Consider the following 25906-nt stretch of genomic DNA (forward strand, 5'->3'; position numbering starts at 1 on the left):
ATACACAGTACACAGGGCTTGTAGGAAGGCTGAAGAAAAAACAGATTATGATCTGATCTGCCAAGTGGTGGTAAAGCTGAAGCAATGTAGGCCTAGATAGGAACTATTTGGCAGCACGCAAAGGACAAACAGTATATTACACAGGGGCAGTCATAATGTTTTAGCTCATCAGTGTGTCAGTGTGTGTGTGTTATCTGCGGATCCACAGCCAGGCATTTAGAAGGCAGGCGGAGAAGAGCAAGGAGAACTGTATGACTTCTGTATTCCTCCGTTCAGCATTGTGTGTCTCAAGTACTGCCAGCCGGCGACTCATCTTCATCACCTACACAGGTATGCAGAGACAGACAGAGTGCGGAAGAAAGAGATGGGAAAAGTGATGGTGAACAAACAAGGAATGAGCCAAATGGGCTTTTCCACTGCGTACCTGTCTCCTGAGGATGATGAACTCAACTGCAGCTCCTCCCTCCTCTTCTAGGCTCCAGTTCTCCATTGTACTGAATAGAGAAAAGAGAGACAGATACATATCATTATTATTATTAGGGCCCGAGCATCAAAGAGTGCGAGGACCCTATTGAAACTGTAGTGTTTATTATTATTCCTGAATGAAAATTGCCTTTTTGAGGGCTTTATCATGCTTGAAAACTCATGAAACTTTGCAGGTCAGGCATGGCGAATATGTTGATATTTTATGAGTCTTGGCTCGATAGCGCCCCCTATTGTGGTGATACTCTCACTGTGTGTCACCTACATGCACAGAACTTGGTAGGCACATGTATTATGCCAAAAACTACAAAAAACATTATTACAACCCATACCCTAAACCCAACAGGAAATCAGCTTTTTAGATTTTTGTGATTTAAAGACATCATACTTTAACAAACTCCTCCTTGAAACTGTTGTGTTTATCAGGGCCCGAGCACCGAGGATGCGAGGACCTTCTTGAAACTGTTGTGATTATTATTTTTAACCGAAATGAATCGCCTTTCAGGCATCATATTCCAAAAATCATGAAACTTTGCACACTCGTCAGGCCTTGTGAAAATGTACTTATTTTATGAACATGGGTGTGGCAAAATGGCTCTATTGCGCCATCTAGACCATTTCACAGAGGCCCTTCATACCCCAACATGCTGTAACTCCAGCATGCATTGTTCAAACTGCCCAAAACTTAATGTGTTTGATAAGATTCCCGGCCTGACGATATCTACATGCCTATATTTAGAAATACTCATAGTGCCAACAAATGGCAACACAAAACATCATGTTTTACTATTTGATATACTCCTTCTAGCAGGTTCACCACAACCACACTGATGCTTTATTGTGAAAATTGTGAGATTTCAATTTTGATGTTTCACCATGAAACAGGAAGTCAGCTCCTTCTAGAGAATTAATCATATTGACATCATATTTCATCTGTCTAATCTCAAGACCTTTGCGATGTTTGTACGTTTTACCTAGATGTATTAAATTTGGTAGGTGTATATCACATTTAGTTCTACAAAGAAGCCTCTTGGACCCATACCCTAAACCCAACCAAAAGTTCGCCATTTTGAATTTAGTGTGCAATTTTGGTGAATCTTTTGGCCATTTCCAGGCATCATATTTTAACAAACTCCTCCTACAGTTTTAATCAAATCAATTCCAAGTTTGGTCAGTATAATCTTAAAACCTTTGCGAAGCTAGATTGCAAAGCTTTTTCAGGGTCATTGAACAGGGTGTCCGTGGAGGTGCGGTGAATTTCACCACGACAAAGGAATGTCATGCCTACAGAGCCAACAGGTAAACGGGGAATGCCATTAACACAGCCCTGCACACTGCACTGTCCTATCTGGAACACCCTGGGACATATGTGAGGATGCTGTTTTTGGACTTCAACACAAACATCCCCAGCAGAATGGAGTCCAAAATGTTGGACCTGCTGACCATGAGCCAGTACACATGCAGCTTGATCAAGGACTTATGAACCAACCATCACAGACAGTCAGGTGGGGGAAAGCCACCGCTCTTCCTCCCTGACACCCAACACTGGAGCCCAGAGTGTGTGCTGAGTAGTCTTCTGTTTTCCCTTTACACATACAGTATGACTGTACACCAACTCACAGCACAAACACTACAATAAAGTTTGCGGACAACACCACTGTGGTTGGACTTAATGGTGATGAGTCTGTCTACCGGGATGAAGTCTGCAGATTGACAGAATGGTGGAAACTGTAGAAATGTGTGGAACCTGTAGAAATGTGTGGAACCTGCTCCATTACACATCAGAGGAGACACAGTGGAGAGAGTGTCTTCCTTCATATTTCTAGGTACACGCATCTCCCAGGACCTCACATGGACCCTAAACGTCACTTCTCTGATGAAGAAAGCACAGAAGCGGCTGTAGGACAGGACATTAAAAAGAGCCAACCTATCCCAACAGCTGCTTCAGTCTTTCTATCATTGCAACATTGAAAGTATTCTCACCCATATGGCGTTTTTATACTATTTATTGTTTTATATTTACTTATATATATTGTAACGTGTCTACTTGTCTATAGTTATGTTTACTCATGTTGCTATGTTTACTGTATGTACCACAGGATACACTTGATTTCACTGTACACTGTGCAATGACAATAAAGTTATTGAATTGAAATTATTGTGGGATACCAGGAAAGTTTCAACTACTTGTCTGAAAGAGACACACTCATGGTACCATAACATTATGATTCCACAGACTGCATCAAAAGCAACTAATACCCAGGACACATTAAAGATGCAGTGCAGTGATTACTCAGCAGTTTGGGTGGTACATTATGACACAAACATGAGAGTATTTTGAAACATACAGTTTTCCTTTCAGTCACCTTTTCTCAATTTGATCCACACGTGCTGAAGCAGGGACCTCAGGCATGACTCTCACTGGTGGAGGCTTCTCTTGGTTGTTAAACCTTAATTCCAACAAGACAGAAAGAAAAACTGCAGTCTGGCACTCCAACAACATGACAGGTAACCGGCAGGGACAATGCAAAGATTTTAGTGGCTAGTGACGGGCGATGTTAGCTGAGAGCAAAACAGATGACGAGGAGCATGATGAGAGTAGTGGGCAGTGAGTAATGAAAGCAGATAATGACTGAAAATAGGACACGCTGTCACAGAATTCATCCCTTACAAACATCTGTTGACACCACCAAGCAAGACATTATGATTTAAATCGAAGCAGGTGCATGTTGATTTTTCCACATGGTCTAGCTGGGTAGTTTACCAACTACAGAAAAGATGATTTCATCAGCAGCAAATCTCTACCAATACAAAAAATATTTGACGTGAGATCTGTGTCTGGATCCTTGGCCAGTAGTGAGTGATGTTATCATGAATAAGAACATGAAACTAACAGCTGAGGCATGGACATACTTTCCACAGACAGTGGCAGTGACTTTTCTCTGGTCGCTCGGATGTGCACACGCTTCCACTCAAACTACAATTGAGGATTTGTGTGGGTCTGGTGTTCCACGCATGCACATTTCCCGATCTCCACTCCAGTTGGTGGCAGAAATGCACAACAATGTTTTTTGCCAACCGCTATAAAAATCAAGATGTAGAAGAAGAGAACAAGAGGAAGGCAAAAAAAAAAAAGAAAATATAATGTGTCGCCAGCTAACAAGAATAGGAGAATACAGCCAGGAGTTCAAAACCATTTGGCTCTTTGTAACTTCCAAAGAGTATTGATATAAATGTGGCTTACACTGGATGTCCACACACAACCTCTTTGCAAAACAAGAATCCATTTTGTTATCTGGAGCATGCACAGTCGGCGCACTTGTTATGTGGATAGTTCTGTGCAGACACAGATTTTAGGCTGCGTGGATGTCCCCACAGTAGTCCACGCAAATTCTGGCGGACATGGGGGGGTGACAACATTTACACTAAGTGAAACCCAGCAGAAGGTATGAATTGGCATTTACTGGGTGCTGCCAAGGCTAAAAGATCATCTAAGATCAAAATGAATGCAAGACTTGATGAGTGGCCGACAAGGACCCGTGGAAGACAACACATGTACAATAAAAAAAATAAAATTTAAAAAAAAAAAAAAAAAGTTAAATACATGAAGGGAGCACTCACTTAGTAACATAAGCAAATGTAAAAGTGTCTTTTTTTGTTTCTATTGGGAGAAAAAAGTGTTTATAAGCCAGAGAGGTGGGAAGTGGAGACACTGAAGTTTTAATACAGAGGATTTACTATCTGCACCTGTATGTCTTTCTATATGTGGGTTCCCGGACTTAAAACTTATATCTGGAACTTTTGACAAAACCTCCCCCAGACCCATAAATGAATAAGATAACTATATTTTTTTCTGGGTTAGCTAACATACTTACATAATCCATAATGCATAATGCATATATGTGTGCCTCTAGCCGGCAGAACAAAGAGTAATGTTAATGCTGTGTAATTAGCTTACAAACTAAAACAAAGTTCACTGTAGGGTGAAACTTCTACAGTGGCTTCTACAGGGTTCAACATGCTGCAACTTCAGAAAAAAAAACAACCTTTTTTGGGTTGTGTGTATGTGCATGTGTTTTCTGAAGTTGCAGTGCATTGAGCTCTCTCGGCCAGTGTGGATTTCTGTTATATTAGTAAGAGGGGGTAGGTCAGAGGTTCCAAATGAGAAATGGGTGACTGAACTCCAAAAGGGCAAAACAACCTCCACATTACTCTGAACAGCTTCTAAACAGCATAATATAATTTACTTTTTTAGCCAGGCAATGGGTCCAATTACTTTAAGGCATCATTTCTTTTTAGGACGCTGCCGGATAATTTAATGTATTGTCTTTTTGGAAGTGAAATAATTTCACTTTCAAGTATTTCTCAATTAGAGATGAATCCTGCATATTTTGGGATAGAATGAGAGCTCCTTGGATGCTTTAAAATATGACTCAGACCTGTATTTCTGGCTGACCATCTGCAGGAGGTGCTGTGAAGTCTGCAGGCCCAGCCGCCTGGCTGCCTGCAGCATGGAGTGTGGAGACTGGCAGCCCAGGGGGGTGGCAGGGAAAGGCTTGGTCTGGGGGTCGGTGGTCTGGGTGGAAAGAGGAGCAGTACAGCTCTGGCGGACATGGCGACCTGAACCTCGACTACAGCCAAGAGAAGTAAAGGGAGTCCAGAGGAAAGGAGGAGGAGGAGAACATCAACATAGGTTGACATTAAAGATAAGAGACAAGGGAAATAATAAGTGAGGAATGTAGGAAAAGTACAGCAGGGAGCAGGCAGGTGGAGGGGCAGTAAGGAAAAGAGGAAGAGGGAAGTAAAAAGACAGGTGGAGAGAACAACAGAGAATGGAGGGTTAGAGGTGAGGATAGGAAGAGAAGGTGGAAAAATACCAATTCGGGAGGAATACGCTAATGGCATACAGGTGCATACAAGAAGTGTTTTGTGCCCATCAGCTGCTATGGTGGCATAAGATTTCAAAATAAGTTTTGGAATTCAAGAAAACTGCAGATCATCCAAAACACAGCCTAAGATGTGAAATAGAGCATAGTCCTTTTATTTGATTCCTTTAATGTGAAAATAGACAACTTATTTGGTTTAACTTATAAATAAATAAATGTTAATTGCATAATCTAATGGCTATAGAATGACACCATCTGGTTTCCTATAAGCCTGATTTTCATTATGGAATTCTATTTACCACAAGGCACAAAATTTCTCAGAAAAATGAAGGATTCATTTACAAAGCAAGTGTGCCTGCCATTGCCCAACCAAAACAGAAAGAGAATAGTGCTTTTGTTTTCTCCAGTAGCTCTCAGTAGCTTTCCCCGGGCAGTGGAAAAAGAACAGGAGTAACTGTGGAAACTATCCAACAAAAGAAAGAGAGTCCCGCTGTTGGAGGAAGCAAAGAAGGTGAAGAGGGAGAATGACAGAAACCAAGATAAAACAAGAGCATCAGACAGGCAGTCACTAGATAGAGAGCGCCACGGAAATTCAGCCCTGGAACTGGCTGGTACCGATTTAACAGATATTTTTACTGTCCATTGATGCAGTGGCCCAACCAGGTCTTGTCCCAGGAGTCCAACTATGGAGAGAGCACTGGGATTCGACAGGGTTCAGAGCTGACACTGAATTGGCCTTATTTCTACTAGATCAGTAGCAAAACCTATCTACTTATTAATACAACCAGGTGTTTCACTCCTCCTTTATCACAGCACTAAGATCAGGGTTTCTAATTTAAATTGGGATTCTTATGGTTGTTTTTTGCTTTGGGTAGTAGCCAGGCTGACAGAATTTCTGTAACAATACCAAACAATTTGTTTTTTGCCTTGCCTCGATAAGCTGTCGTGTTTAACTTATTTGAGAAAATGTATCAATACATGTGACAATTGACAAATCTTTGAGGTTATTTATCAAGCAAAAATGGCTAACATTTTCTGTTTCCAGTTTCACCAATTTGAGGATGTACATTTCTTCATATTATATCATTGTAACCTGAATCTTATAGGCATTTTTCACTATTGTCTGGCATATTTTGACTAAATGATTACTGGATTAATCAAAAAAGTAATGGAAATATTTCTTAGTTGCAACCCTAAATAAATAAAGAACCCACAGAATCTAACCAAGCATTAAATACCAACTTTCTAGATGTGACTGTTCTTCGTACTCAAAGCAACAGACACATTTTGATCCGCACCTCAAAAAGAGCTGACGCCAACACCCAGCACTACTTTTAGTTTTCACATCACATAGCTGACTAGCAAGTAAATGTGAGTCAGCTGCTAAGGTTAAATTGTGCTTCAAAGGTAACCTCAAGTCTGTTTTTCAGTTTATTGAATAGTTCACACAGAAGAAGACACAAACAGGAATGCTGGATCGAGCCAGATTAACAGTAGCTTTGAAGGCACAGATGTCATATATACAGTCATGGCCAAAAATATTGGCACCCCTGCACTTCTTTCAGATAATGCACCATGTCTCCCAGAAATTTGTTGTAATTAAAAATGCTTTGGTATTGACATGTTTATTTCTTTTGTTTGCATTGGAACAACACAAAAAAAAACGGTCCAAAAATGGACTGGACAAAATTATTGAAAGATGAAAGATTGCAACGAAGGATTGTTGGAATGGTGGATAAAGAACCTCGATCAATTTCCAAACAAATTCAAGCTGACCTGCAGACACAGGGTACAACAGTGTCAGCTTGCACTATCTGTCACCATCTGAATGAAATGGGACGCTATGGCAGGAGACCCAGGAGAACCCCACTGCTGACAAAGAGACATAAAAAAAAACAGACTGGAGTTTGCCAAAACTTACCTGAGGAAGCCAAAATCCTTCTGGGAGAACGTCCTGTGGACAGATGAGACCAAAATAGAGCTTTTTGGTAAAGCACATCATTGTTTTGTTTACAGAAAATGAAATAAGGCCTTCAAAGAAAAGAACACGGTCCCTACGGTCAAACATGGTGGAGGTTCACAGATTTTTTGGGGTTGCTTTGCTGCTTCTGGCACTGGATGTCTTGACTGTGTGCATAGCATCATGAAATCTGAAGACTACCAAAGAATTTTGGAGCGCAATGCAGTGCGAAGTGTCAGAAAGCTTGGTCTCCATCAGAGGTCATGGGTCTTCCAGCAGGACAATGACCAAGAGCATACTTCAAAAAGCACCCAGAAATGGTTTAAGACAAAGCGCTGGAGGGCTTCCGGTTTTTGACGAGCTAAGCAATGGCAGCATATGAAACTTGCACCCGACATTTTGAGTAAAAGGTTGCCCACAACAACCCGAATACTTAAAAAACTTGAGTACAGTTGGACTTAGGATTGTGGGTCTTGAGAATGCCTAAATATAAGATGAAAAAGTCAATGCAGTCGGAGCCATTAGAGAAAGATGAAGTTAGCCGGGGGCCCTGGCTAGCAGCGTAATGAAGGACGATGGTGTGGAATTGGACCACGCCCAAGAGCAGATGGAAGGAGCAGGTCTGGGTCTTATACTGAAAGAACTTAGGGAGTTTAGGAAGGACAACAGTCAGCAGCTGAAAGAGATTCGTGAAGAAATAAACAAAACTAACACTAGAATCGATGAGGCTGAAAAGAGGATCAAGAATACAAGTAAAAGTGGCGCAAGAAGCGGTTACGGAGCTCCTGAAACTACAGATACACCAGGATGCAAAGCTGATGGATTTGGAGGGCCGCTCCAGAAGAGAGAATATTAGAATCCAAGGAGATAAAGAGGGAGCGGAGGAGGATTCTCCATTGATGGTATGTTATGTTCAGCACTTGCTGCGGGAGGGTCTGTCTTTATGGATGCATATGCTTCAGGCTCAAACCAAAAAACCATCGAGACTTTATAGGGGTTTACAACAAATCAACGGTAGCTCACTGCATGTAAAACAGAAATGGGAGAGGGAAGGAAACCTAGTTCTAAGTTTCTTTTAAGATGGAAAGAATTACCTTTGCCATAAGACTACAACAAGGTGTGTTTTTGAAAAGATGGGAAAGATGGATTATGTCTGTCACATCGGTAAGACCATCTTTTATCTAATGTTAAGTTTTATGTCCCTTTCCCTTTTCTTTTTCTCTTTTAACCCTTTTGTAAAGGTTTTTTTAGTATCATAAAGGTGCACCCCAGCCTTCCTGTTCTAGGGAGTTTAGTTCTTTTTCTGTATTTTATAGAATTCATCTCTTATATTTTGGTGGAAGGACCAATCATTCATCACTGTATTATTTATGGAATCGCAAATATACTGCTGTGTGATTCAGTTGTAGTTTACAGACGAATGGTGAACTGTAATGTTAATGAACATGTGAACCATGTAAAATCATAATAAAAAGAGAATTTTAAAAAAGACAGCGAGTCCAGATCTAAATCCCATAGAACACCTGTGGAGAGATCTCAAAACAGCAATTGGGAGAAGGCACCCTTCAAATCTGAGAAACCTGGAGCATTTGGCAAAAGAAGACTGGTCCAAAATTCCAGTAGAGAGGTGTCATAAACTCATTCATGGTTACAGGAAGTGATTGATTTCAGTTATTTTTTCCAAAGGATGTGCCACCAAATATTAAGTTAAAGGTGTCAATAATTTTGTCCAGTCCATTTTTGGAGTTCTGTGTGGAATGATATCAGATTTGGCTTTTTTTCTCTGTTTTTTTGTGTTGTTCCAATGCAGACAAAAGAAATAAACATTGAATACCAAAGCATTTTTAATTGCAATAAATTTTTGGGAGAAATGGTGCATTATCTGAAAGAAGTGCATTTTTGGCCATGACTGTAGCTATAGTAAAACTCTGGCTTCACCTGGAGATCCTGTGGGAGTAGAGCAGAACTCTGGCTCTCTATGCTGTTAACAGACAATAGAGAATAACTGCAGGAGGAGACAGAAAGCCCCCACAGCCGTGGACTTTTGGACCCCGCTGTATATGTTTAAATACACGCACGTGCGTGCACACACGCACGCACACGCATGTGTGTCCAAATGTTCTTATTCACTTATATGCATGTATGTGTTCCAAATTTCTGTTAAGTGAAGGAAAGAAATTCTGACACAGCATTTGTTGTAGAATCATAGTTAGATAAACAGAGCTGATTTGCTCCAGCTGAATCAATGCTAAATAGCAGAAAAAACTATTCACACAAACTACATGGGTAATCTTACAGTACTTACGAGCTTGATGGATGTCTGGGCACTGCCAGAGCCTGTTTCAGCTGGGTTGGTGTGCTAGGCGGCGTCCTGCCAAAGCTTTGGTCACTGTAAGATCTCCGTATGGGACTCTGTCAAACAGTTAGAGACATATTCAGCAGATAGGTTTCTTTAAAGGTGTAATACAACACCTGCTCTTTACATTGGTAATTTAAAAACAGAAAATCCTGTTCTTAATATGGACCAATTCCTTTTTTTCTAAAGTATTTTTTTGGGGCTTTTTTATGCCTTTATTCGATAGCACAGTAGAGAGACAGGAAATGGGGAGGCAGAGAGAGGGGGAATGACATGCAGCAAAGGGCCGTCCAATGCGAGACTCGAACCGGAGGCAACTGCAGCGAGGACTGTAGCCTCTACACATGGGGCGCCTGCTTAGACCACTACGCCACGTGATGCCCCAATATGCTCCCGTTTAATACACATCACCCTCTCTCACCTGGACATCAGCAAGGGGAATAACGTATGCCTGCTTTTTATTGATTACCGCTCCTGTTTTTAATACCCTTGTCCCGCACAGACTGATCCCTGAGCTCAGGAGCCTGGGGTTGAGCTCTTCACTCTGCCCCAGACACAGACCACAGGTGGTGTAGGCCGGCACCTGCACATCCAGCAAATGCACCCTCAGCATTGGTCGCTTTTCTCCCTATACAAACATGATTGTACTCCATCAACATAGTGAAATTCGCTGATGACATACTGGTGGAGGGGCTGATTAAGGATAACAATGAGGCAGCCTAGCGGAGCAAGGTGGAGGGGATAGCATCATGGTATATGAGCAACAATCTAGCCTACCTACCTCCCTTCTGGCAGACAGATCTGCTCCCTCAAAGCAAGAACTGAAAGCAGGGAGATTCTTCCCCAAAACTATATGAGCCATGCTGTCAGCTTTCGCTGCATAGTTGTTTGGCTGTACATAATGGCTATAGGAGGTCTACTTTTAGCTGCTTTTATTGCCGTATTTAAACAGTTTTAAACTGATATTACCTTATTTATATAATTTTTGAAGCACCTGATGTCAATTAGGGATCCTGACATAAATGGAGGGACCTGGGGAGTGGAGAGCGCTGCTGCTCATTTGCTACACGTATGTGAACTGCTTGAGGGGTGGACTCTCCTCCCCATGTGGTTTTCGGTTTTGTTGTTTTAGTTTCTTATGTTAGTTTCTGGCTTGGAGATCACTGGTAGTTCAGTTATCGGTTTGTGTTTTGGTTTAGTTTGGTTTGCGTTAGGCAGTTGAGAGGGGAGTACCTGATTGCGACTGCCCATGGCGTGGCTGGTTTAGCTCCCCTTCTTTTGTTCTTTTTGGCCAGGATCTCCATCTCTCTTTTGTATTCTGAGTATGTTTTTTCCTGTGTTTAAAATAAAAAAAATTCTTGTTCTTGGCATCTCTGTCTGGCATCCTTCATATGTTCCAGTCTCCAGTTGAGCCTGTTTTCTTAGGGAGGCTGTAACAGGGTGTTTATAGCTTGCAGTGTTGCCAACTCACCGTCTCTCGATTTAGAGACTTTTTTTCAAATAAGACTGGGTATAAACCTGGACCATGTATGGATGCCAACCGGGGGCTTAGGGCAACACCTCAACCGAGCTGCCTCTGGATTCCTGGCTGCTTGGAAGCTGCAGAGAAGTGGAGCATTTCCAATGCACTTTGCCTCCATTACAGCAAATAAACTCCTTTCATTACATGTATCATTATTACTAAAGGAGGCAGAGGACTAACTTAACCTAAGACTCACAGAGGAGAGAGAGCGTTGGGAGAGGGAGGGAGGAGAGTAGTCATCGCTAACTGCTAAAGAAACTCTGCAGATCTGAATAGCATGTACTCAACAGAAACACCAGAAACTGGAAATGAGATAATACACTTACTGCAGCACAGCAATAAAAGCCCTGTTAAGAAATAAAGGGTTTCTGTCCAATGAAACGCTGGAGGGCTTTTAATATGAAACGGTTAAAGGAAGTGTTGAATTTGTATTAACACGTAATACAGTAACTTTGACACAGCAAGTGGTAGCGACTGGAAACAAGGCTTCATACTTAAATACCGCTATGACCAATTATACATATCAAACAGAGGGAGTTCGAAATAAAGACCTGTCTCTAATACAAGTCTGTTACGTTCTGGAGTTGAGGTGAATAAAGGCTAAACTATTGCCTATGCTGTGCTACAGTGCAGACGTGTTTTCCTCAGCTCTCTCTGCTTTCTATATGCTTTGTGCCTGCATTTTAATTTCCTACAGGCTACTTTTCCAAAGAGAACTATAATTACCGTCTATACCAGTATCAACGAAAACCTCTATAGTGGATTTGCTGAAAGTTTACTTGTTGGACACAGTCCCAAAACAAACTCACCTGCTACTCCAGCCTGGCAAAGCTTCTCTAACTGGCAAAAGACAACATAATCGAAAACCCTGCAAAATCGGTAAACTGCTCGGATTGTGAACGACTTATTGAGAGGATAATGGAGCTTGAGAAGAAGATTGAAATGCTTTATCACATACATGAGAGTGAGCAATACAGTGAGCAAGGCAGTGTGGTTCCCAGTTTCGGCAAATTATATTTATAAAAGATTTATATTATTTTTTATTGTTTTTCTGTTGGTAAAAGTGGTACTGCAGCCTAAACGATAAGAGATTATGGCATGAAATTTGAAGGGCTGGTAAAAGATCCCTGCAAGTACCTCGGACACCAAAAATGACCCATGTCCACCAATAGGTCGCACTATAAATGAGGACGAAGCGTTTTGGCCTCTGACTCCCAAACCATACATGGCATGGCACATTCAAAAACCTTATATGGGCGTGTTCAGTGAAAGTAGCTGAAAGTCGTAACATAGGCCCATTTGCGTCTGTAAAATATTTTCACAAAATCATGAAATTCTAACTCCTCCTCGGCATCGAGTCCGATTGGCATGAAACTTGGCAACTCCGGCACTCACGGATGAAATAATTAGAATTTGGTGGTCAAAGGTGAAAAGTCAAGGTCACATTGACCTCAGAACACACTTTTTAGCCGTTACTGAAGACTAACACTGGCAGACAGAGTTGGTTGCATCCTTTACCGATTGGTGTGTATCTCTAACTTTATTTTTTGCAACAAAGTATTCTGCAGGATAAGGCTCCCACAGCATGTCCTGCACTTCGTTGCTAGCGTTGTAGTATCGCTCGCGATCACCCTCCACCGATTGCCGTGTACGTAAACACAGGGACTTGCATTATCGGTCTGCTATGTCCATTTCTGACTCTGGGTCCGGTTCTACGGATCTTAAAACCAACAGCCGTCAGTTTGTCTCTGCATATATCGGGGGATCCTTGGTTGGTGTGTGCGTGTAGGTTGTGCATGTGTATGTGTGTGTGCATATGTGTTTGTGCATATGTGTGTGTGCGTGACAGAGTGACGTAGAGGGAGGGGGTGGACTCACAGCTCTGTGTGTGTGTGTGTGTGTGTGAGAGAGAGAGAGAGAGATGTAGAGGGAGGAGGAGGACTCACAGCTGTGTCTGTGTCTGTGTGTGTGTGTGTGTGTGTGTGTGTGTGACAGAGAGACGGAGAGGGAGGGGGAGAACTCATAAGGTAATATGCTTTAAGAACTTACGTTTCTCACACATAGTCATCAAAACTTGTTGCTTATGAATAAGGTTGCATGATGACCTATTCCTTTAAACCCATTCAACCATTTAAAGTTTCATAAAGGTATTATACATACCCCCCTCATACATTAGTACGCATCTTTAACATACCCCCCTGGGAAAGTCTACTACATTAACATTACATTCCCACTCCCATCCCCTCATTAGCATAACCTTGATGACCTCTAGACAATAGGGGGTCATCCATCAAAAATGGTGTATATACCTCTCTGGCCCGTTCATCACTGCTTGCAGCTTTAAGCATTGAACCCTGTTGTAACTGTAGTGTTTATTAGTGCACAAGCACTGAGTGTGCCAGGGCCCCCAAGCACTGACAAGCGGTGCGAGGACCCTACTGTAATTCATACGTTTATTATTAGTGTATTATTAGTGAGTCTTGTAATTGTAGTGTTTGGACCCTTTTGCAATTGTAGTGTTTATTATCATTCCTAAATGAAAATTGCACTTTTGAGGACTTTCCCGTGCTCAAAAACTCATGAAACTTTGCACACGAGTCCAGTCTGGTGTAAATTTCGATATTTTATGGGTCTCACCCATGGGCACGGCAAAATGGCTCAATAGCACCACCTATTGTTGCACAAATCACACAGGGTTTCACCTACTTGCACAAAACTTGGCAGGCACATGTACCATTTCAAAACCTACAAAAAACGTATTCCAACCCATACCCTAAAACCAATATTTTGCCGTCAACCTGCAATTTTTGCGATTTCAAGATGTCATACTTTAACGAACTCCCAGGGAATTCATCCGATCGACTTGCTGGTCGGTGAGTGTCATCTTAAGACCTGTGTGAAGTTAAATTGCAAAGCTTTTGAGTTTTCATCATAGGACCCGCCTGCTACAGCGCAGCGAATTTCGATCCTTTGCCCTGAAAATTTGATACAAAATCTCCAAATGACCCCAAAGTTTCTGTGTGTGATAACAGTCCAGCCCTGAACACAGTTTTATGCTCATATTTGGTTATACTCATAGCGCCTCCTTGTGGAAACAGGAAGTGTCCAGTTTTACACTTTCATATACTGCGATCGTATCTTGACCCAGACATGGTCAGAAAATGCTTAACAACTTGATGATGCACAATAGTGAAAACTGTGACTTTCCCCATGAAAATTCAAATCGCTATAACTCCACCATGCATGTGTATGGCCCCATGGCTCATACACATGATAAGAGTTCCGCCCTGAACAGACCTATGTGTATTTAGTTATACTCATAGCGATATGATTTTCTTTTTCTTTATTATTTCCTGGCCCTCAATAAAAGGGTCAGAAAATAATTTGTTGAAGATCCTGATGCTTCATGGATATCAATTTTAAGTTTTCACTTAAGGACGTGGCTGTGGCAGTGAGTTACATATGAATCAGGAAGTAGCTTAATGTCCATGACATATTGTCAAATTCCAAGATCATTGTTGGTTTATCCTCATCTTCAGACGGGTGTAACACTACACTGAAGAGCTTTTGAGTATTCATTGGACGACCCGCCCGTGGCAGCGCGGCGAACTTCGATCCTTCGCCATCAAACTCACTACCATTACTATACTATACTTTGTCCAATCTTCTCCAAACGTGGTCACAGTATGCTTTAGACCTAGATGATGCTTTCCTGTGAAAATTGTGAGTTTCAGTTGAACGGTGTGGACTCTGGACCACATTCAATTTTGATGCATGATGGACTCTGCTCTGCCTCTGATCTTACTCTGATCCTCTGCTTCCACCTTGTGGAACGTATTTGAGAATACAAGGAAAAATCCTTAATCTTCAGTGGCTTTAAGTCTATTGTATATTGTCCAATATTCCCCAAACAGGAATTAACTCTTGTGTGACAATCATTTAATTTACATGACATTTTCAGTGTAAACTCTGATACTGAGCCTCATGTGTGCCTATTGCTTGGTCTCTGGCTCCACCTAGTACACATAATTAAGAATGCATAAAAAATGCTTTAAATTTTTTCTGCTGCCGCACAGTCTGTGCGATAAGTCTCGCCCGTGAGTGCGGTGTACGGCGGTCGATATGATGTGCAACCACTTCAAATGGCGTGCTGCAAGCATTCCTCAATTTTCCCTTACGATATCTCTTTGCGACTTATGTCTGTGTCTGCACATGACCCTTCAGTCTCACGCCCTTTTAAAGGCATTTTCGGGCTTTTACCTATGCTTATTAGGGCCAACTGACACACACTTTCAATTTACGAGGAGATTGGCATTCATCAATCTAAGAACACAGGTGTGCACAATTCTGCGGTTTAAGAACACATTCATGAATCTGAAGTAGATTTTCTTAATTACTTTCTAAGAACAACTTAGGAAAGAATTTAAGTAAATACAAAAGACGATATTGGTCAATGAGCCCCATTATTCCCAAACAAGTTCCAAATCATAACCTTACAGTAACATGTCATCAGGCTTTCACTGTGCTTGATATACACTTATTCTAATTTTGATAAGACCGCACTGGAATATTCCTATAAATATCTTCAACATACTGTAGATTATCGTTGTTTGTTATCTTACAGACATTTCATACATTCCAAAGTTGCTGTTTGGTGAGATACTGCACATAAGAACAATGACCTTTGTGCATCTTCTCATTACAGAAGAACTCTCCTAGGTACCTGCAATGTTTCTCTTAAGAAGACCTCTCCAGATGGACTCTCCCAGCATGGTTCTAGACCCAGAGGGCTGCAGATTATCGGTCTGGACGGGCTGAACAGAGGTCTGGGGCTCATATCAGGGGCTTCTGTGGGTGATGAAAGATGACAAGATTTCACTTTCATGCAGCACTATGTTTTGGTTCTTAACTACATGGATTTGATTTTAATTTTGGAAAAACCAACATAAGAAAACCAGGTTTCAACAACAGAATTAAGAAATCAAGTCCGGTTTGTTTGGTCAAGCCTAGACAATGAATGAACATACTCTATATTTAGCAAAAGCAGCAATGATAGCAGATACTGAATTACAAAATAAAATGGTAATTAAAGATAACCCTTGGATTAATACATTATTGAAAACCTGGCATGAGACAGTAAAATTATGTGGCCTAGGTGATTCATCTAAACTGATATGGTGGTGTGCTTACAATACAGAATTTATTCGTAATAGATCTGATGATAGATTTTGAAAATGGATCACAAAAGGCTTGACTTATTCCACATTTGTTCACAAGGGGGTATTTCAGAGTTTTAAAACCATTGAGAAAAAAACATGGTCTGGAACAAAATGATTTCTATAAATCCCTTTAAGTTCGGCAAATCCACAACATGTAAAGAGAAGTGGAAGGAGAAGGAAAATTTTAACATTTTTCCTCATCGTAAGGTAATTCATAAACATATTAATAATGTATTTGGAGTCACCATTCCCTTTAGAATGTGATACTGTACAAATGGGTGACATCTCAGGCCAGGGTGGACTATCAATGATGAGAAACTGATCTGAATATTTCTGGCAGCAGGCAAAAAGGCTGTCACAAGGAAGTGGCTAAAATCAGACCCACCCACCATCCACAAAACCTCTGGAAGAGCTTGGCTGTAAAATGGTAATCAAACATACTACAAATTTTTTTTGTTTTTTAACGTGCACAATGCTATGTGAATCTACTTGCAGTAATAATACTATATAAAATGTTGAATGTGAAAGGAATGGCAAAAAAGAACATATATATTCCGCAAAAACTTGAAAAAGTCTAGAAAGTCATGTGCTGTAAAGAGGCGAGCAGCTAAGAGATGGCTGCTGCTGAGTGAGTTTAGCTACAGTGTCAAAAAGAAATCTAAGATTGTGTTTATTGTTACTGATGAACAGAGAAGTAGGCTGCTCTAGCAGTGGCGAGAGCAGTGGAGAGAGCACGCAGAAACAACACAGTAAAGTTCTTCAGATTTTGATTTGTGCCATTTGCACTCCAATCTCCTGCAGGCCTGCTTCAGGTCTCATGTTTCTTCAGTAAACCACGGTGTAGACCTCTTTAACCATCTGGTTTTTAGTGGTGAGAGGAGCAACTGAGTCCAAGAGGCTAGACAGAGCTGTGTTTAATATACTAGTACAAATTTCGATGGAATCAGTTGCTACAGTGAAGGGAGCGAGGGTCTCCAGTAGTTTCTCAGCAAGAGCAGCTACAGTTGCTGGACCAATGTGTCGTGTGGTAAATACATTTGAGCTAGTAATGTGTGGACATGCTAGTGTTGCGTCAAACTTGATAAAAAAAAAAGTCATCAGAGATTGCAGAAGTGACGGGAGAGACAGTCACAAACTCCACAGGATAGGATCAAGTCTACAGTGTTGCCATTGCAGTGAGTTGGTTCAGCCACAAACTGGGTGAAACCAAAAGTGTCAATAATTGCTTGAAAGGCTTTACTTAGAGCATCCTAGGCCTTATTCAAGTGAATATTAAAGTCAAAATAATTAGAATGTCGTCAGTGTCAGTGACAAGAACTAAGATAAATTCTTCTAAGAACTCTGAATAAGGGCTAAGTGGTCTTTAAAGTACTACAAGATGAAATGGTCATAGTCTGACATCCTGGAGAGGGCTAATCTTAGCTGATGAAGAAGATTTAAGTTTAAGAGCCTCCAAGGAGTTAAAGGTCACTTCCTGTTTAGTCGTTAACCTGAAATCTGAGTCATAGATTAAAGCCACACCCCCACTTTGCTTAGTGGCTCGAGCAGCATGTGCATTAGTATAATCAGGTGGGGAAGCCTCAATAAGAGGAAGAATAACATTTGGTTTAAGCCATGTTTCACAGAGACTAATCATATCCAGTCATTTAAACAAACTGTATCATATCCATACATAAATATAAACATTTTGTTTTGTCATAAGCAGACATCCATACAAAATAATACAATTAAAAAACATGACATTTCAACAGATTTATTTGATTAGAATTTTTTTTAGAACTTTACAATCAATTCTTTCATTGAACAACAAAAACATGAATGTTGAGTAAAATATTACTCATTCCCCCTCCCCCACCCAATCAATAAGTAAAAAAACTGTTCTTCACTTTTGCCACACCCTTTCAGGCAATGGCCTCTTCCTGGGCCTCATTAACATCCTCCATGTTCACCTCCTCAACATCCAACTCCTCTTCAGTCTCATTGTCCAGCCTTGTTGAGGATGGCTCTCTGTCAGGCTCAAAGAGCCTTAGGTTTGCCCGAACGGCCACCAGTTTTTCCACTCTCACATTTGTGAGCCTGTTGCAAAGCTTTGTGCGTGTGTTCCTGAACAGTGACCAGTTGCGCTCAGAGGTAGCTGATGATGGTGGGATTTGATGGATAATGGAGGCTACAGGTGCAAGGGCCTCAGATCCACAAAGTCTCTTCCACCAGGTGGATGCAGATATGTGCTGGCATGACTGCCAGATTCCATCCCCTTCCAAAAGGCCTTGCTTGGTTCGGTACTTCGCCAAACTGCCCAGAACTTTGCCTTTATCAAAGCCCAGGTGGTCAGACATGGCTGTAATAATAACGTAAGCACCATTAATCTCTTCCCCAGAGAGTATGCCCCTGTCATATTTTGGGTCCGCTGCTGCATGCACCGGCTTCATGCAGAACTCCCGGCGTTTCTCCAATGATTTGACCACAGTAGTTTTCTCTGCTTTGAGCAGTAGGGAAGTGGAAGCCAGGTGAGGCTAGCTGTTTGCCCTTCACATACTTCACAACTTGCCTCGCTCTCGTGTATAGTGTGTCCATTGTCTTCAGTGCCATGATGTCTTTCAGTAGAAGAGTAAGAGTATGGGCAGCACAGCCAATGGTTTATGGGGATTTTCCTCCCTAGACTTAGATTCTAGACTAGTGGACTCCAAAACTGCACTTCCTAAAACCCTAGCAGGCTCTCTAATCACCTGTGACCTGCTGAGCACTACGTCCCTAGTGTCAAACCTGCTGTAAATACCTGTCTATATTACAAGACAAAACAGCAGCGCCTTTTCCAGTAGGATGAAGGCCGTCTGCTTACAGGTGGTCAGGGCAGCCCTAGAAAGAAGGCCAGTTATCTACAAAACTACGTACCTGTTCTCTACAGTGATGGGCCAGCCAGCGGTTCAGAGACAGAAGCCTACTGTAAACCTCATCATTAGTGCCCCGCATGGGTAAGGGACCAGAGACAGTTAATCAATGCCGACTTATCATTCTGGCAAACTCAAACATCCTAGCAAGACTAGCTTCTGTGACCTCTGACTGCTTCATCCATATGTCATTGGCACCAATATGAATAACTACGTGGTTATAGCTAGAGCTAGTGGTGGAGAGTGCCTGGGTACCCTGTTTCTTTCTGTGTTATGCCAGCACCCTAAGATAACCTCAAAGTCAGAGGCTCTGGCCCCAGGTAGGCAGTAAATGCTGGCTGGTGAAGCTAGTCTAACATTGTGGGTAAATAACTTGCGTGTGTAGCTAAACCCTGTCACCCGAGGTGGAAGAGGAACGCAGGCCAACAGGATTACCAACAGGGCTGGCAAGGGTCAAAAACCTGTTTGCAGTCGGGAGGGGTGACTGCAGACCAGGCTATGCAACAGGTCACTCAGTCTTCAGAGCATTTCCACGCCCAGTAACAGGGACAAACTCAAAGTCTGCCGCAGAGGCTGCGTTAGGGCTAACACTAGCAGGCTTGTTGTCAAGCCAGAGGCTACAACTATCGGGAGTGCCCGTCATATCTAAAGTGAGGCTAGGAGACAACAGCTGCTCTAAATGACGGACACATCTCTCTAGTAGAGACACCCTGTCTGCGCAAGCGGAACAGCCAACACAAGCGATAGTTACAACAGTGAGGTAGCATTAGCTGAAAGGCTAGTGGGATAGGCTAAGCTAGGCTGAGCTAAGCAAACAAGCAAACACTTAAAAAGAGAGAATTCTGTTTAGAATCCTGTTTAAGATCCCAAGTGGGTTGAATCTAACACCCAGTGAATTTAGAAGATAGTGACAATTAACCAATCAATTGTAGAATCAGAGAGATTTAGAAGAATTAGAGTAAGGAGAGTCAGGAAAGACAGTAGAGAGGTGTTAACAATCTCACAGAAAATTTTGCATCACAGGAAGCAGCGTCACAGGAAGCACAAGCTAGTGGAAGGAGGGTCATCTCCAGGGGATCAACGAATGGACACCAGGCAACCTTGAGAGCATAGGCATAATCTCCAGTCGATATTTGTTTGTTTCTTTTCTAGAAAAAGCACCAAAAGGACTGATTATCACTAAGGTGTGAATCCTGGCCTCTCTGTGCTATGCATGAATATGCACACACACCAACCTCCCTTCCTCTGTCCCTCTCTGGATAACTCAAACTATAACCCACATTCCAATGCTAAGTAGTGACCAGCAGAACACTCTTCAGACACAGATCGGAGGAAGAATATATAATTAAATATCTAAGTGTTCTGTATCCCATGAGATGTTTCTATGTAATAGGTCAGTCCCAAACTTCTATCCTATATAATGACTGAAATGTAACATGTAGACTTTAAGACAATGTCTTTCCTGTGACCATACTGTCAGCTTCCTTCACACAAGGTAACACACACAACATGACATCCAAGTCAAGAACAACTGTACCAAAAACAAAAGAAGTGCCTCAGAGTAATTTTTGTAACTTTGTAATTATCATCAGGCCCCTTTTTTGAAGATTTGTGACAGTTTAGAGTCACCTGGTCAATGCCAGTCTCCTCTTAAGCTATCCAGCCAAAGTTAAGTGCATTAGAGTTTATTTCACATCAACCCGCGGGAGACACCAGCAGATAAGACATCTGGCCACAACCGCCTGCAGACAACCCTACCAGAAATCAAGAGTGCCCAAGATAGAAAGTCTCCTGGCAAACTCCACCAAGGCTGAACCGCTAAGACAAGGGCAGGATCAGTCACCATAATAACGGGACACGGCCTCCAGGAGAATCCACCACAGAAACCTCAGCCACCTGGGTTCCAGCCAAGGGTCTCCAGCTACAGCAGAACTCATAGTAGGTCTGTCTGATGTTGAAATATGACAATATTTAATCATCAAATCTGAATCGTAGATGTAGTGATCATTAGCTGTATAGCGGTTGGCTATAGCCATAACATATTGTCCCACCATTGCCAACTCATCATTGCCCATTTCATTATTATTTTCATCTTTATGATTATTACACATTGCATTTATTCGATACTAATCTAGTTAATAAACTTTTTTATTCGCACTCAGTCGGTGTCCTGTTGTGTTCATTTGGAGTACAAAAAATCAACTTAAGAAAATCACGGCTTCTGATATGAGAGTGATCACATTAATGAATGAAGTAATTCACTGTTGTCCTCCCTGAGGACTGGTGCCCTCTTTCAACGAGAGCAAATTCAAAGTTGTGGTGTTCACGCTACACAAGCAATGGTGCAAAACACTGTTTTCGAGATCTTTTATGTTATTATGAGAAGTGTTAACCTTTTTTTTTTTTTTATTCTATACTTTGCTTATTGTTCATTTTAAATTTACACACTAAACAAAAATTCATTACATTATTACCCCAAATTACACAACAGTCTCAGTAAAATTAAAAATAAAACTTAAACATAACTTTGAATATAGAGTTATACATATAAGTTGAATTAGTTATAGACAAGATTAAAAATAAATTGAGTAAAAATATATATGTAATCATTAAAATAAATAAATAAAATAAATAAATAAGTAAAGCCTGCAGTGTCCAAACAGGCCAAAACTTTTTAGATTTGATGAGACTCCCTCCCTGAACACCTCTACATGCTCATATTTCGTAATACTCATAGCGCCACCAAATGGAAATATAGGAAGTGGTTATAACTCTTTGATACTTTGTCCAGTATTCCCCAAATTTCACATGTTTGATGTCAGTCTCACACTGAAGACATCTGCATACTAATATGGTCTGATACAGAGCCTCATGTGTGCCTATTATCTGGTCTCGGGCTCCACCTAGTGGTCACAATTAAGAATGCATATAAAAATCCTTTAAATCTTTCCTGCTGCCACACAGTCTGTGCAATAAATCCTACCCCGTGAGTGCAGTGTCCGGCGGTTGTTATGATGAACGACTGCTTCACATGGTGTGCTGCAAGCCCCCCGAGATGCGCAGGAGTGGACCCTATTGAAATTGTGTTTTTTTACGGCCCGAGCACTGACTGGTGTGAGGACCCTATTGATACCTCACTGTTTATTAGGACCCGAGCGCACTGGAGAATGCGACGACCCTATTGAAACTGCTCTGTTTTTAGGGCCCAAGCACCAACCAGTGAAGGGACCCTATTGAAATTGCTCCGTTTATTATTAACCCATTCATACCGGATGCTGCGCAGTGCAACATGACCCCTCCCGCCGGTTGCTGCGTAGCGCAGCATTGTTGATTCCTCGTCATTTTCATGATATATTCATACATATTTTACATATTTATATGCTGCATGCGTCATGAAAATGACGAGGAATCAACAATGTTGCGCTACGCAGCAACCAGCGCAGCAACCGGCGGGAGGGGCAATGTTGCGCTGCACAGCATCCGTTATAAATGGGTTAAGGCCCAAGCACCAAAGAGTGCTCTGACCGCTGCGTTGCCGTGCCGATCCTTCGCCATGAAAATTCAACTCACTGTATCTCAGCGTGCACTGTCCAAACAGGCCCCATGGCTTATATATCTGATAAAGGTCCCGCCTTGAACAGACCTGTATGTCTATATTTAGTAATAATTTGTAAATAATTTGTTGAAGATGCTGATGCTTCATGGATGTCAATTTTAACTTTTCACTTAAGGGTGTCTCTCTGGCGGCGAGTTAAATACGAACCAGGAAGTGGCTTTTTGTCCATGACATATTGTCCAATTCCAAGATCATTAATGGTTTATTCACATCTATGCAATGCTACACTGCAGAGCTTTTGAGTTTTCGCCAAAGGACCCCCCCGTGGTGGCATGGCAAATTCAATGCTTCACCATGAAAACATCACCTGGCTATAACTGAAGCAAACATTTTCCAAACTTGCCCAAACCTTATAGCAATGATAAGAGTCTCGCCCTGAAGACATCCACATGCTCATATTTAGTAATACGCCACCCAATGGCAATATGAGATATATATTTTATAATTTCATGTTTTACTCCTAGCAGCCCTCATCAAAGGTGGTCAAAAAATACTTCTTCCCTTGCTGATGGTAAATTGTGAAAATAATGCCTTTACATTTAAGGGCGTGGCTATAGTGGCGTGGCAAATTCCCAACAGGAAGTAGGTCTAAATCCATTATAGATTGTCCAATGTGTGTCAAATGTTTTGATCCTACAGTGCGAACATTGTGAGTTTTCACTTAAGGGCATGGTTTCTGTGGTGTGGTGAATTCTGAAACAGGAAGTGAATATAACTATGATACTTTGTCCAATCTGCCTCAAATTTCACGTTTGATGACTCACACTGTAGACATCTGCATAGTAATTTTAAGTCAAACTCACAGCGCCACCTACTGAAAACAGGAATTAACTCTTGTGTGACAATCATTTAATTTACATGACATTTTCATTGTACAGTATGATAAAGAGCCTCATGTGTGCCTATTGTGTTGTCTCTTGCTCCACCAAGTGGTTACAATTAAAAATGCATATAAAAATACTGTACATCTTTTCTGCAGCCACATGGTCTGTGTAATTAATCTTAACCCTGAGTGCAGTGTCCAGCAGTTGTTATGATGTATGACTGCTTCAAATGGCGCGCTGCAAGCCCCCCGAGGTGCGCAGGAGTGCAAGGGCCCGATCAACACTGCTTGCAGCTTTAATTATTGTTATTATTGTTAGACGTATTATTATTGTTATTAGTCTCATTATTGCTGTTATTTGACATATTCCCTGTTGTCTTTTTATTACTATTGCTCTTATTATCATTCTACATCTTTATGTGGAATCTGCATTCTGCTGTGTTCTATGGTCTAGACCTGAGATAACTTCTGTTATGATTCGGTGTTATATAAATAAAACTGAATTGAACATTGAAAACTCCTACACTCACAATACAGTACATCACTCAGTCTTTGCACAGCAATTTCGAAACACTGAGAATTTGGGAACCTACCAGTGTATGTCAGCCTGTCGGGGACCTGCATAGTGCAAGCAGGTGAGTGCTCCTCGGGCCACCTCATGGCCTCACCTACTTCCTCCACAAACTGCTGCTGCCTTGGGCCAACACTCAGGTGTTCTGGGACACGCATGTTTTTGTTGATGACATCCATGAATGCTGCATCACGACTAGGGACCTGGGACATTTCCTATAGTTACAAAGTGAAAGCCATCATCATATGAAAACACCTGTACAAGCAAAAGTTTCTAGTTTATGCATAATTATTTACTTAGTCAGAAATCCAGAGTATCTTTCACTGACATTATAAAGCATCCTCCTCATTTGTGTTTTCATCTTGGTTTTATAAGTGCTTTTAACACCTGACTGAGGAACACTGAGATGCAAAAAGATTTTGCAAATGCACCTGCATAAGTAACTCAGCAAATTTTAATGCATGCATCTATTTCATGCAATGAAATAAATATAAATAATGAAATAAATAGGAGTGGCCAACAGGAAGGAAGGTTAGGCTAATTGTTAATACAACTTAACAGACATCTAGGTGGTGGGTGGGACCATGGATGAGAAGGATGAGCCATTAATATATGATCACATACTTAAAATGTGGCTATAGCATCTTGAAATCCTTCTTTATTTTGCTTTTTCATCAGATGACGTAACCAGGCTTCAGAGAAAAGGTTAACAATCTCTCAAGTACCAATTAGCATAGGGAGGGTTCCTTTTTCTTTTACAAATGAATGGATTATACATTCCAGAAATATACAGTCCAGAAATGTGCACTCAATATTCATGTCATAATCTCATATAATTGTTCTCAAAGTCAGGTTGCAGAAAACTTTCAGCTTGGGTCCTTGAGGTTAGCTTAAGGCTGTTGATTTAATATTATTTTCATATATTTGTTTTAAAAAAGTGTATAACATATATTTGATATTTTTAATTTATAAAATTACCCCCCCCCCCCATACCATGGCTAATACTGTTGATCAACTTCTTCACAACTCGTTTTATCTCGCATTATCATCACAACTTTACAAAGGAAAACCCTAAATGCGTTGATCCAGAGGCTCAAGAGGCCCAACATTATTGACAGCGCCTGTCTCGCTGTCAACAATCCAAGTCAACAGTATTTTCCCGCAGAGCAGCACGTTACCCAATATAGCCGACTAAGGTTAGTTAGCTAGCAACAGGTTGCTGCCGATAGCTAACAGGAGGTCAAATTTCACACCTCCTGACAGGACACACTTCTGAAGTCAGTAGCATCAGATGTATGTGTAAAAGCACGTACGAAGTAAAACAACTCAATAAAGGTTTACAAACCTTGATTAGGGTGACTCAGTCACTGTCCAACAACTGGTCTGCTTGGCTAACAACCTATGTACTTCCAACTCTTATGGTCAGAATCCTTCGGAATAAAAGTGTCCTTCAGAATAAAAGCACCATGGGGGCAGATGGTATCTGGCGCATGAGCGAAGGTGAGCTGCAGCAGTGCGTAGCGCCGACGTGCTCTTGCTGGACTTGGATACAATGCATGCTCGTTAGAATTTTGTCCGACTT

At 41.4% G+C, this 25906-nt stretch overlaps 1 protein-coding gene across 1 annotated transcript; it reads right to left on the minus strand.

The window, feature by feature from the left end:
• On the minus strand, positions 1-25906 carry LOC111234445 (mitochondrial fission factor-like). Its single transcript, XM_022762542.1, has 8 exons — positions 25670-25906; positions 24347-24539; positions 15931-16055; positions 9635-9741; positions 4923-5114; positions 2850-2933; positions 425-494; positions 1-322 (listed from the first exon to the last, which is right to left on the minus strand). The coding sequence occupies exons 2-8, from the start codon at positions 24534-24536 to the stop codon at positions 191-193; spliced, it is 900 nt and encodes a 299-aa protein (XP_022618263.1). The 5' UTR covers positions 24537-24539; positions 25670-25906; the 3' UTR covers positions 1-190.

This window comes from Seriola dumerili, unplaced genomic scaffold (assembly GCF_002260705.1).
Source record: "Seriola dumerili isolate Sdu_G_001 unplaced genomic scaffold, Sdu_1.0 BDQW01000449.1, whole genome shotgun sequence".
NCBI lineage: Eukaryota > Metazoa > Chordata > Actinopteri > Carangiformes > Carangidae > Seriola > Seriola dumerili.